We start from the raw sequence: 14,192 nt of genomic DNA on the forward strand, positions 1-14,192 counted from the left end.
CTTTTCATTTCGGAAAATAAACAATTCATAGCCAATGTTATTCTACCCACTCCCCCCCACCATACTCTGAATTATTTTGAAGTAAATATTTTTTTCTCTCATAATTTATTTGTTGAAGAAATTGTTAGCTCCATAGTTTCCCACAAACTAGATTGTTTTTCTTCCAAAATATTTTTTCTTTAGTTAACTGATTTTTTTAAGGTGTAACTTATAATAAACTGCACAGATCTTAAGGGCATAGTTTGATGAGTTTTGACAAATGTAGGCATCTGTGTAGCCATCATAGAGCTACACTGTCTAAAAGATGGCCACTAGCCACACATATGCTTTTGAGACTTGAAACGTGATTACCCCAAATGAGATGTGTAGGAAGTCTGAAATACCAGAGCTCAAATAGTACAAGAAAAAGAATGTACAATATCTCATTAATAATTTTTTATATTGATTACATATTGAAATAATATTTTGGTTATATTGGGCTAAATAAAATATACTGTGAAAATTAATTTCACCTTTTTTTTTTTTTAATATGACTATAACAAAATTTAAAATTACATACATGGCTCACATTATATTTCTGTCTGACAGTGCTGATATAAAGTATTTCCATCACCCCAGAAAGTTCCCTTACAGCCCTTTCCAGTCAGTTCCCCTACCTCAACATGTTCAGAGGCAACCACGGTCACCATAGATTTGTTTTGTCTGTTTTTGGAACGATAATGAAACCATACAATATATACTTTTGGGGAGGGATGAGGAGTTGGTCTAGTTTTTTTCAACATAATGTTTTTGAGATTCATTTATACTGTATGTGTATGTAATTTATTTTTTTTGTCCACAGACTAGATTTTGTTGATCAAATCCCCATGTGTCATTTAGGATGTTCTGTCCCTTTTGGGTCCCTTAAACTGACACTTTTTATCCTTTAATTATTTCATCGTATAAACACTGTCGATCTGTATTCCAACTTCATCTATTAATCTCTAAAGAAGGCACAAAAAAATCACGTGCTCTTTCACTAATAGGTAGAGACACACTTGTTATTTGGCAATTAGTTTAGACAGGTTAAAATCCTGTGAAGGGTAGTGGAAGATTCTGGTTGAAACAAACTCAATACTTTTGTTATAGTTTTAGGTATTTTTTTCTTCAGTTATGTAAGCTTTTCCTCTCCCTTCCAGGCCCATATGAGAGATCAGGTCTGATTTGGGTAAATGTATTAGCGGACTAGAATATGTTGGTTGCATGATTTAAAAGCTTCACAGTACTTTTTGAAGGGTTTGTAAAAGATAAGCATCTTTCTTTTATTGGGTCAGAGTTCGTTATATGTATTAGTTTTCTTTTCCTGTTAATCCTCTGTAATTTACTATACTTTGTTTTTCTGTCATATCACTTGCTTATATGGAAGCTATTTGTGCCAGAGCAAAAGAAGCTAAAGAATAATATCAGAAGAAAAGAATTGGAGGGATTCTTTCCTTATCCGCATATAATTTATCTTGTGGAAAGGCAAACAAAAAGCAAACACAAACACTTGTTCTTATGGTTATATTTTTCTTTAGAAAATGCTCTGCACTTCTTATGGCGAGAAATTGTTACGCCTGAGGGCTTGAAACTCTACTATAATCCATACACAGGCTGGTAAGGCAAATATTTATTTATGTGCTTGATTTAAAAAAATAAATAACATGAACAGTGATATGAGATTGTTTTTAGCCTTGGCAGTACCTCAAGAAAGAATACTAAATATCTTACTAGAAATTTAGTGTAGACATAAGTAGCACTTGTCATTTTTTAGTAAATGAATGCAGAATAATAGACTTAAGGTACTTAATTATCAATATTTAAAGCAAGATTATAATTCTAAGTAAAAATGTCATTTTGTTTATTATATGCCAGTTTTTACATTTTTCATTAAACTTGTCAATTTATATTACGAGTTTTAGGAATCATTAAACATATTAAGTAAAGCAGTAGTTATGTATTGCCCTTCATATTTTTTATTCACAAATTCATAAAAGTCACAGAAAAAAGGCAGACATATTCCCTTTTAATTATAGAAGAGGAAAAACAGTAGCTGTTTACCAGTGCCACTCTTGTTTCTGTAGGCTTGGTTATTAATTCAGGCAGTTTTTGATTATCACAAATCTTATATTCATGATCTAGGGATCTGAATTGTTTCACACTAAAATATGGTTTCAAAAAACTTAGACATTTATACGTTTCTTCCACTTCTCTTTAAGAACGGTAATTAGGAATATTACTGTATTTTTATGCACATAACACATTCGTTAAACATTTTTTCGCCGACCGTGCAACTCCCTGTTATTTTTCTAAGCACGCTATGCGCGTTTTGTGCGTGTGTGTGCATGCATGTGCGCGCACATTATTTGCTTGGGTGTGTTATTTGAAAAAAAGTACAGTAGTATACTATTTAATTGTTTCTATAATGTGTTTTCTTATCTTTTCCTTTAGCATCATTCGTGAGTACCCAAGTGCTGGGCCACAGTTGCTTGGTGGAATCTTAGCAGATGAGATGGGTCTTGGAAAGACAGTGGAGGTTTTGGCTCTGATTCTGACACATACGCGACAAGATGTCAAACAAGATGCTCTCACTCTTCCTGAGGTAGGAGGTGGGCTGTACGGCTTGGGAAAGCAAGGGACATATGTTCTCAAAGAGCATCATATGTTGAACATTTGCTTAGCTCTTAAGTCAATACTTTCAGTGTACTCTGCAACTAATAATTTACATTACTTGTTAGTTAACTTCAGTTGGGCACAGAATGTGGGATTTTTGTGACCTAGCAGAATTTTTTTAAGTGATTTTGTCCAACTAGGAAAGATATATGCAGTCACTTACCAAGCATCCTTCTAGTTGACAGAGAAATTCTTTAAGAAAGTACTATTGCTTCCTCAAACGTTTTGTCACTTACTAAAAACCAAACAAAACATGTTGCCATTGAGTCAATTTCAATTCATGGCAACCCCGTATATTATAGAGTAGATCTGCTTTATAGGGTTTTCTTGGCTGTAATCTTAAAGGAAGCAGATCGCCAGACCTTTCTTCTGTGGTGTTACTGGATGGGTTCGAGTCTCCAACCTTTAGGTAAATAAAAAAACCCAAACTTGTTGCCGTCAAGTCGATTCTGACTCATAGCGACCATAGGGTTTCCAAGGAGGTACTGGTGGATTCGAACTGCCAATTTGTTGGTTAGCAGCCTTAGCTCTTAACCATTGCACCACCAGGGCTCCTTTAGGTAAATAATCAAATGCAAACCATTTGCGCCACCCAGGGACTTCTTTGTCACTTACTACAAGTCTCCATATTGAGAGCTATTTTTTTTAAATGCCTCAAATCTCAGATATGTAAATCTCGTTGTTCTTAGGTGTCGTCAGGACAGTTCCGACTCATAGTAGCCCTATGCACCACAGAACAAAACACTGCCCAGTCCTGCACCATGCTCACAATCGTTGTTACGCTTGAGCCCATTGTTGCAGCCACTGTGTCTTAGAATCCAGTAATTAGCTTTGTTAAAAGATGGGTGGCTTGGTAATTAGATTGCTAGATGAAACAAAACTCTAAGTCCTTGTCCCAAAATGCATAATTGTATTTAAAAACATAAATTTGGAGTTTACCAAAAAATCCTCTACTAAGGCAGATATGGCTTGTAGCTCATCTCTTCCAATAAGGAAATCTGAATTCATCACATTAAATCCTGCTAAAATGAGGCCATTAGTTGAGAGGATAACTGTAATTATCTCTAGGACCCACTATGCTCGCTGCAAACCTTAGGATTGTGTGATCTTTTGTTAGGACCAAGTTTGCAAAATTAGCTTTTCAAATTTGAGTAGGGAATAGAAAAAAAATCTGTTTGCTTTGTAGAAAAATGACTTGGAGCATATAGTTTTAACTATCAGTAGCTTCTTTCTTGGATTTTCTACTCACTAAATATTTTAATTCTAAGTTACTATTTTCAGTATTATAAATTCATTTGGTTAATTCTGTATTTAAATAAGCTTTCAGAACTTAATTTCGGAAGTTCCACACTGAACATTTAAATAATTTAAGATAATATGCACAGTTTTAAAAAGTGATGGTTTGCTGTACACTCTGAAATTAAAAAAAAAAAAAAACTTTATATGTACGAGTAACATATTTAGCCCTGTCTATCATATTTTTCTAACAAGTCTTGCATCTCCTTAATAGAAGATTGACTCGGTTATCTAGTGCTGCTGTAACGGAAATACCACAAGTAGATGGCTTTAACAAACAAATTTATTTTATCACAGTTTAGAAGGCTAGCCTGGTGGTGCAGTGGTTGAGAGCTCGGCTGCTAGCCAAAAGGTCAGCAGTTCTAATCCACCAGTTGCTCCTTGGAAACCCTATGGGGCAGTTCTACCCTGTCCTGTAAGGTCACTATGAGTCAGAACCAACTTGATGCGATGGGTTTTTAATCTTATTTTTTTTATAAGTCTTGCATCTCCTCAATAAGAGGTTGTCTTGATTATCTAGCGCTACTGTAACAAATACCACAAGTGGATGGCTTTAACAAACAAATTTGTTTTCTCACAGTTTAAAAAGCTAGCAGTCTGCACTCAAAGCACCAGCTCTAAAGGAAGGCTTTCTCCCTCTGTCAGCTCTGGAGAAAGGTCCTTGTCTCTTCAACTTCTGTTTCCTCTTTCCTTGGAGATCTCCATGTGTCTTAGCATCTGTCTTACCCCATCTCTCCTCTCCTTGCTCGTTTAATCTCTTTTATATCTCAAAAGAGTTTGACTTAAAATACGCACTACACTAATCCTGCCTTATTAACATAACAAAGATAGCCCATTCCCAAATAGGATTATAAGCACAGGTTATAGAGGTTAGGATTTACAACACATGTTTTGGAGGGACATAATTCAGTCTGTAACATTCCACCCTTTACCCGTTGCTGTCAAGTCTATTCCAACTCATAGTGACCCTGTAGGACAGAGCAGAACTGCCACCTGAGGTTTCCGAGGAGCAGCTGGCGGATTCAAACTGCTGACTTTTGTTTAGCAGACCAACGCTTAACCACTGCATCACCAGGGCTCTGCATTCCACCCTTTGGCCCCTACAATTCATGTTCTTGCCACATGCAAAACACATTCATCCCATCACATTATTGCAAAAGTCTTAAATCAATTCCAAGTCCAAAATCTCATCTTCTGAAGCATCTAAATCAAATCTAGGTGAGTCTTTAGGCATGTTCCATCTTGGGGCAAAACTCCTGTTCATCTGTGAGCCTATGAAATCTAGAATACAAGTTATCTGCTTCCAAAGTACAGTGGTATAGAACAGGCAAAAGGTAGGCATTTCCATTTTAAATGGGAGAAATTGAAGGAAAAGAAGGAATAATGGGCATCGAGCCAGTCCAAAACCCAACAGAACAATTTACGTTGGCTCTTAAGGCTTGAAAATAATCCTCTGTTATCTGAGACCGTCTTGGCAATGGCCCTGCCCTCCACACTCTGGGTGTTGGCCATGCCCTCTGGATTCTGTATGGAGGCCCCTCGGCCTTGGGCTTCAGCTCCACCTTCCAGGCCTACTGGGATGGTAACTCAGCTCCTCTGGCTTTGGGTGGCCCCGTTCTCCTAGTCCATCTGAGTGGCAACCTTGCCCCCTCAGCCCCGGCAGGCCCCATTCTTCTGCCCCTTGATTGGCAGCCCCACCCACCTCGGCTTTGGGTGGCAACCCTATCCCCTGGCACATCTTAACAGTAGCCCCACACTCCAGAACTGAGTTGGTGAAGATCCATCTCTGAAACCTAGGAGGCTGTGGCCCCACTCTTTGAGATCCAGGAAACCATGCCCCTACCCTTTGAAACCCAGAAGGCCCTGCTTCCTGTGCTTTTTCCAGTAGTTCTGCTGATCTCCGACTTGCTCCAGGGATGGTCCTTTTCTTGGAAGACAAAAGATGTAGCTCCTTTCACCTGCTTCCTGCCTGTAGAATTCCAAGAGGCAGACAGCGTTCTTTCCTTTCATTCTTTCTCTGTCCCCTTTGGTCTAAGCTGTTGGGTTTTCTGCTGTGGTAGGTGGTTTGATGCTTCAGTCACAGGCTTAATCTCTTTAGCAAAGGATTATGTAGCCGTGTCCTTGGTGAACATTCTAGGACACGTGTCCTTAGTTTGTACAACAGAATTTTCCAAACCTTTTTAAGTTCTGCTTTCATTTTCACAGTTCATTTTTAAGTCCATCTCTTTCCTCTCAACATTTTACTAGAAGCAGCAAAGGGAAACCACGTAGCCCCTTAAAGATCTTGTTTAGAGATAGCCTTACCGAAATATCTAAGTTCACCACGTACAAGTTCTACCTTCCACCAAACATTTGAATGTAATTCAGACAAGTTCTTTGCCACTGCATAAAAAGCATTGCCCTTCTTCCATTGTCCCATCACATGTTCATCGTTTTCTTTTAAAGCCTCGCCAGAAGCACATTTAATGTTCACATTTCTAGCAACATTCTGTTGCTTGTGCTATATGTATTCTCTAAGACAGTAGAAACTTTCTCTTTAGCTTTCCTTGCTTCCTTCTGAGCCCTCACCAGAATCACCTTTGACATCCATAATTCTACCAACAGTCTCTTAAAGGCAATCTAGGCTTTTACTATTAGGCACCTTAAAACTCTTCCAGCCTCTGCCCATTATCCAGTTCCAAAACCGCTTCCACACGTTAGGTATCTGTTAGAGCAGCACCCCACTCTCGGTACCAAATTCGGTCTTAGTTATCCAGTGCTGCTATAACAGAAATACCACAAGTGGATGCTTTAACAAACAAATTTATTTTCTCACAGTTTAGGAGCCTAGAAGTCTGAATTCAAAGTGCCAGCTGTAGGGGAGGGCTTTCTCTCTCTGTTGGCTCTGGAGGAAGGTCCTTGTGTCTTCAGCTTGTGCTTCCTCGTTCCTTGGACATCTCCATGTGTCGGCATCTGTCTTACCCATCTGTCCTCTGCTTGCTTTTTTAATCTCTTTTATATCTCATAAGAGATTGACTCAAGATACACCCTACACTTATCCTGCCTCATTAACATAACAAAGACAACCCACTCCCAAATAGGGTTATAACCACAGGCATAGAGGTTAGAGTTTCCAACACATATTTTTGGGGGACATAATTCAGTCCATAACAGAAATTTAATGTTATTGAACAATTCAGAATGCTGAAAGCAAAACACTGTGTGACTACTGAATGTTGTTTATATCAGGGAAAAATGGTGAATTATTTTATTCCGTCACATTATTCTGGAGGAAAAGTAAAAAACACAGAAACCCAGAATATGGAATTTGAACCAAAAGAAAAAGTTCAATGTCCCCGTAAGTATGACGTCTCTTAAAGAAAATACCTGTTTATATTGATCTTTGTTATAGTGCCTTGTAATCCTCATGTAGAGGTGTCTTGTGATTGTTATGAATAATTGTTTTACAGATTTATAGTTTGTATAAATGAATTTAATTACAAATCATATTCTCTTAACAAAAGTAAAGGTTAATTCTTATGTTTGATTTGGTCCAGGTAGTTCTTATTCCATCTATTATGCTTAAGTTTTTTTAATTTACAATTTAAACTAGGCTTTGTTTATTCTCTAGTATACCTCTTTCAGATTTTGTTACCAAAATGAGTGTTTCCCTTACTAGTGGTAGCATATGCTTAGATAGTTGTGAGGTTTTTATTGTTGTTGTTTTTGTTTTTTTAATTTTGAATGATAGTTAATTTGCAAGATTAGCAAATTAACATGAATTACTCATCCTTGAATTATTTCCATCTCAGTAATTTATTTCCTAACGTGTTGAGATAATTTTTTATCACATATTCTTCAAAATAGCACTAAGCAGATAACCTATCTGCAATAAATCTTTTGAAATATTTTTTTCTTAACTTGGTCCTCAGTGTGGATTAAGATTAGCTGATACTTACTGTCTTTTAATTTCAGTTGTTTCAACTGACTTAGCATATTCTTTTGCATTTAGCCACACGTGTGATGTTATTGACAGCTGTGAAAGAAATGAATGGGAAGAAAGGAGTATCCATCATTTCCATCTATAAGTATGTCAGTTCTATATACAGATATGATGTTCAGCGGAATAGGAGCCTTCTGAAACGGATGCTGAAATGTTTAATTTTCGAAGGTCTTGTGAAACAGATCAAAGGCCATGGTTTTTCTGGAACTTTTACATTGGGGAAGAATTACAAGGAAGAGGATTTATGTGATAAAACAAAAAAGCAGGTAACAGCATTTATGAAGTACCTATATGTGATACTTTACAGAATAAGTTGGCAGATCCAGCCTTAACACTGAAACTCTTAAAGTCTGAAAGTCAAATACATATTAACAAACCAAGTAGTTAGTACAGGTGCATACAGCTATGTACATTTCTGGCTTAGGTTTGCTACTTTTTCAGTGTAAGTTCCTTGAGAGTAGAGACTTTATTTTGGTTAGCATTAAGCCCACAGAAGAATGCGTAGCAGATACTCAGTAAATATTTATTGAATGAAGTATAAAATTAATTGGTTAAGCATGTTGTAGAGTTTAAAGTAACTTCACTGTCCTAATCATGGTGTTTTAAGCAGGTAAAAAGTTTGTCCCAAACTTAAAAATATTATAAAGACCTTAAATTTGCATAGCACTTTATATACTGTTTGAATCTTTTATATAGTTCTGATTTTCCCTACATCATTTTCTTTCAAAAATTTTATATTTTGTCATAAAGCTGCTTCTGTTGGGACAGTAATTTTCATTTACTTTTAAGAAAATAGTTACAATATTTACAAATGAAATCAAGGAAAGACTGATGACAAGTCAAAATGTGGAGCTATCAGCTCGGCTACTGTAACAGAAGTGGCAGACAAAAATTTCATTTCCTCCAACATTTTACCCCCAGGCTATTAAGTCAGGATAGAAGACTTCAGTGAACTTCTGTGCCTTTAGTCATCTTGCTGCCACCAAAAAAAAAAAGAAAATCTCACCGATTAGTGCCACTGATTCAGTGTTAAGTGTCCTAAAATCTTTTAAACCTCAGCTCTACATCACTTCCAGGAAGCTATCTCTGGCACCTACCTCCCCCTCGCCACCCCAACTATATTAGGTATCCTGCTTATTATGTATTGCTGTAATATCCTATACTTAGCCGTGACCAATTTCTATTATAGTTGTCTATCCTGTTAAACTTTTCTCTCTTTTCCAGTAAACCTTTTTGAGACCAGGGGTCAAATATTATTTTGTGTCTCCAGTACCTAAGCTGATGCCCAGCACAGAGTTGGCATTCACTAAATATCTGCGGGAGGGTAGCGTAGGAAGCAAGAAGGAATATTTATTTGCTAGTTGTAGTAACTAGTAGATTAACTTTTACCGTCTTAAGTGCTGTATTTTATTTTTTGGTATCTTTGTAATTGCTTTATTTTGTGTATTTATGTATTATAAGCTACTAAAGTATTTTATTGATTTAGACAGACTAAATTATAAGAAGGTAGTACCAAACTTTAGAGGAGCCCTGGTGACACAGTGGTAAAACGCGCTCAGCTGCTAACCTAAAGGTCGATGATTCAGACCTTCCAGCTGCTCTGTGGGAGAAAGATGTGGTCTGCTTCTGTAAAGATTTACAGCCCTGGAAACCCTATAGGGCAGTTCTAGTATGTCTTATAGGGTTGCTGTGAGTTGGAATTGACTTGATGGCAGTGGGTTTGGTTTGTTTTAGCACCAAACTATTATTAGCTCTCTTTATCTGTCTACTCTTCACTTTCTCCAAATCTTACTTGCACAATAGCACGTCCTACGTCTTTTTGTTTTTCCTCTCTCTCTTTTTATCTGCGGACTACAGAGAGGCTTCTTAAGGAGGACGGATTGGAAGCCACTGATCAGGAGTGATTCTTTTCAGGGAAAGGAGTAGCCAGGACTGGCTATTGAAATTTTATGTATAGCATATAGATAAAGTTGGAAATTTAATTTCAGAAACCTGCCTGTGTTGAAATAATTAACTAATTCTTTTTTTTAATAGGCAATAGGGAGTCCAAGGAAAATTCAGAAAGAATCTAGAAAATCAGGAAACAAGGATGCTGATTCTGAATACTTGCCATCAGATTCTTCTGATGATGATGATGACCCTTATTATTATTATTATAAGCCCAGGAAAAATCGTAGTAAATTGAGGAAAAAGCCTGTTTCATCCACAAAAAGAGGAAAAAGTCAACCTGACATCGGTCCCAACTCACAAGGACAGTGTCCAACTGCCAGTGACTCTGGAATTACCGATACCTCTGTGTCTGAAAGTACATATGTCTCTGAAGTTAAGCCAGAGCCCAACGCAGAGGACCATGCTGAGTCTCTAAACCTTAGTGATGGTGATGGGCCACGCTGTAATATCATGAGTCCCTGTAACCCCTCTGATTATCGCTTTGAGTGCATATGTGGTGAACTTGGCCAGATAGGCCTTAAGCCTCGCGTTCAGTGCCTGAAATGCCACTTGTGGCAACATGCAAAATGTGTGAATTATGAAGAGAAGGATCTGAAGATTAAGCCATTTTACTGCCCCCACTGCCTTGTTGCAATGGAGCCAGTATCAACACGAGCAACTCTGATCATCTCCCCAAGTTCCATCTGTCATCAGTGGGTGGATGAGATCAATAGGCATGTGAGGTCTTCATCTCTTCGAGTCTTGGTAAGGCACTGTGGGCTCTTTAGAGGGATAGGAAAATGTAAACTTTTCCTTCTTCATGATTGTTTTTATAATTTTTTGTAAATTTTTATAATAGAGTAGACTGTTGTTCTTTTCTAACTTCAGATGTTTAGAAGTTAAAGCATTCTTGAGTGGAAAGACATGGAAACTTTTAAAATATCTTTGATCATGCAAATGAAAAAAGTCTTTGTACTCTGGGACCGAAGTGTAATCCTAAGGCAACATTGTATAGTAGTAGCTACATCTCTGATCTGTCACCACTTAGCTCCAGAATCGTCTTCTGAAGCCTCAATTACCTTATCTATAAATTAAGAATTTACTCATTCAACAAACATTTATCATGCATCTATTATGTGCCAGAAACTTTGCTCAGCTCTGAAAATAGTATCTTCTCACAGACTTGTGGAAATTTAATGATACGATAAAGTGTTGACACATAGTAAGTAGTCAGTGTTATTGTTTACTACTAGTAGTATTCCTCACTGCTTTGTTCTTTCTTCCTTCTTTTCACGCAAATATTATTGAAGATTTTCTATATTTCAAGCACTATCATAGGCATGAAGAATACAGTAATAAGTAAGACAGTTTTTGCTATTGAGGAGCTCTGTTCTGTGGGGTCAGCAAATTTGGTGTTGAATCTCATCTCTGCCAGTTTTGAGCAAGTCACTGTATGTTTCTTATTTGTCAGATGAGAATAATTATTAACAGGATTGTTCTTGAAGATCAGAGATAATGTTTCGCATGGTATATGAAACTTCAGAGTTATTCATTCAATCAGTGATAGCTTTTATTGCTCTACTCTTTCATACCATTGTGTTTTTTTGCACATGCTATTTATTTCAACTACTTAAAAGTCCTTTTCACCATTCCTTTACTTTTGGGAACTCTTAAATGTTTTTCCAGATTCACCTCAAATTTTAACTCCTCTCTGAATTTACCTTCTCAGTGGTAGAATTAGTTATTCCACTATGATAATGATATGTGATAATGTTTTAGCATTTACTTCTGTTAACAGTTCCTTTCACATTGCTTATGATATTAGTCTTCCACAGTAAAATGTATCTTTCTCTAGATGGGTATGGCATGTGTTTTATAGCCTGGGGTGGTCCTAAGCAAATAGAAGGGGCTCAGTAACTGTCTGAATGTATGAATATTTCATTTATCTTTCATGAACCCTTCTGCAGTAACTATGTCTACACTGGTTATTTCCTAGGTATATCAAGGAGTTAAGAAGGATGGCTTCTTGCAGCCTCACTTTTTGGCAGAACAGGATATAGTTATCATTACCTATGATGTCCTTCGTTCAGAGCTAAACTATGTAGATATCCCACATAGCAACAGTGAGGATGGGCGTCGCCTACGGAACCAGAAGCGCTATATGGCCATCCCCAGCCCCCTAGTAGCTGTGGAGTGGTGGAGGATCTGCCTCGATGAAGCTCAGATGGTTGAATGTCCTACTGTAAAAGTGAGAATTTGTGGAAAATCTGTTGAGGGAAGAAAGAAGGGGAAGGGGCTAGAGGAAGTTGTCATTATAAAATTTAGTTTTTTTTTTAGTTAACACACGGTATTGATATTGATCAAAAGTTTGCTATTAAATGTTCTACATTTGTTTTTCTCTTATGCTATGAACTGTGTAACCCTTTGGAATTATTTTTGTACTGTGAATCTCTTTGCTCTATATGCAATGTCCATATTATTTAAATAAGATATCTGTTTATATGTGATGCAGATCAAAGTAAACTCTAGAGACTTTCATAAGCATTTCTGTTAACAGGAAAGCTCATCATGTAGGCTCTGATAGCTTTGGAGTAAAGTTGACTGAGACCAAATGATAACAGAAAATACTACTTTAGAGAATAGAATTTTGATTCAGCCTTCATTTGTTATATGTCTTTATTCTTTCCTCTTTGACCATTTTGTAACCCGAACTGAATATTCGAATTGTATAGTTCATGTCTGAGGATGGAGTGGTCTAGGGAACGTATCAGCCGTTCTCAGAGCTTTTCAGTCTACACAGGCTTGAACTATCCCTCCTCTTCAGGAGGCACGTGGCAGCCTCCACTAATAAGAACCACTGTACTAGAAGATAGCCCATTGAGTATGACATTAAACATTGAGTATGATAACTGTTAAGTAAGAGTAGGTGCTTCTGACCTGAAGTGTAGGTTTCCATGAGCAAACACCTGCATTCTTCCTGTGTCTTTTGTTGTTGTTGTTGTTAATCTTTCTCTCATTTCATCAGGCTGCAGAAATGGCTCAGCGCTTGAGTGGGATTAATCGGTGGTGCATCAGTGGCACTCCCGTGCAGAGAGGATTAGAAGGTAATATATGGGTTCCTCACATATTGCATGTATTTCAAAAGCTTTATTTTTCTGAATAAAAGGATTGCTGAAATTCTTTCTGAAGTGGTTTACTGATTATACATGTATTTACAGTTGGCTGCCAAGTTTTAAGCATTTATCTTTTTAAATGAAAATCAGGTGGGTTTTTTTTGGTTTGTATGGGAGGACAGATTAATAGTGAGTGGTCATCTTGTTCTATTGAGCAATTATTGTGTCTGCCTAAACAGTTTAGATACTGGATTTAAGCCAGAGTTGTAAAGTGGTAGATAGAAAGAAGGAAAATACCTAACAAAAGGAGGAAGGAAAAGAAGATTAATTTCAATTATCCATTCTATAAAAATAAACCAAACAAACCCAAACTCGTTGCTGTAGAGTTGATTCCAACTCATAGCAACCCTATAGGACAGGGTAGAACTGCCCCATAGAGTTTCCAGAGAACAGCTGGTGAATTCAAACTATTGACCATTTGGTTACCAGCTGAATGCTTAACCACTGTGCCAGATAGGGACCATAATTTTCATTGCTGTATCCATAAATAGTGGGACTATAATTTTACTAGTTATAAAAGCTATGAAATATTAATAGCTCTATAATATCACATCATATGCGTATACCATTCTTCCTTTAACCATTCTATGTTTTGGACATTTAAATTGTTTCTAATCTTCCCCTTCTCCTCCTACCCACATGCTATAACTGGTGCTTCAACATTACTGCTGTCCATATCACTTTTTCCATAGTACAGACACTACATTTTTAAAGCCTTTATTTAAGTTGTGAATATTTAAAACTAAAAGTTCAAGGAAATGTCATTTTACATAATAAAATCCTGAAAAGCTGTAATTAACTTGTAGTTAAATTATGAAATTTAAATGTGAGTCCTGTGGTAAATATTTATCCTCGAAACTTATATATATTGTGTTTGCATCCATTATTGTTACCTAAAAACTTACTTTTTTTTAAATCATTTTTAGAGGGAAAGTTTTCTAGAAAGATGTACTTATTTAAATATTTGCATAATTTAATGTTACATTAAGATGCATATTTAAAGGGCACCGTCAGGCTTATTAAAAGGCCAAATTTAGTGGTCTGCTTTCAGATTTGGAAACTAAAAATTTTAAATATTTAAGTGTTAACAAGATCTCATTCAGTTCAAAAGTTAGTTGAGA

General features: G+C 36.7%; 1 protein-coding gene across 4 annotated transcripts in view; it reads left to right on the forward strand.

Moving 5' to 3' along the window:
• The window catches only part of SHPRH (SNF2 histone linker PHD RING helicase), a 106,399-nt gene that overhangs the window by 17,350 nt on the left and 74,857 nt on the right, over window positions 1–14,192 (forward strand). For all 4 annotated transcript variants that reach the window (XR_002823711.1, XM_023729283.1, XM_023729277.1 and 1 more), the window contains exons 5-11: window positions 1,557–1,635; window positions 2,470–2,620; window positions 7,216–7,324; window positions 7,979–8,235; window positions 10,004–10,663; window positions 11,895–12,146; window positions 12,924–13,002. Coding sequence is in view for 3 of the 4 variants with exons in the window: in XM_023729283.1 (XP_023585051.1) it covers window positions 1,557–1,635; window positions 2,470–2,620; window positions 7,216–7,324; window positions 7,979–8,235; window positions 10,004–10,663; window positions 11,895–12,146; window positions 12,924–13,002 (1,587 nt within the window). In the remaining variant the exon portion in view is untranslated. The remainder of the gene's footprint in view (window positions 1–1,556; window positions 1,636–2,469; window positions 2,621–7,215; window positions 7,325–7,978; window positions 8,236–10,003; window positions 10,664–11,894; window positions 12,147–12,923; window positions 13,003–14,192) is intronic.

Source organism: Trichechus manatus, unplaced genomic scaffold (assembly GCF_000243295.1).
Source record: "Trichechus manatus latirostris isolate Lorelei unplaced genomic scaffold, TriManLat1.0 scaffold00002, whole genome shotgun sequence".
In the NCBI taxonomy this organism is placed as follows: Eukaryota; Metazoa; Chordata; class Mammalia; order Sirenia; family Trichechidae; genus Trichechus; species Trichechus manatus.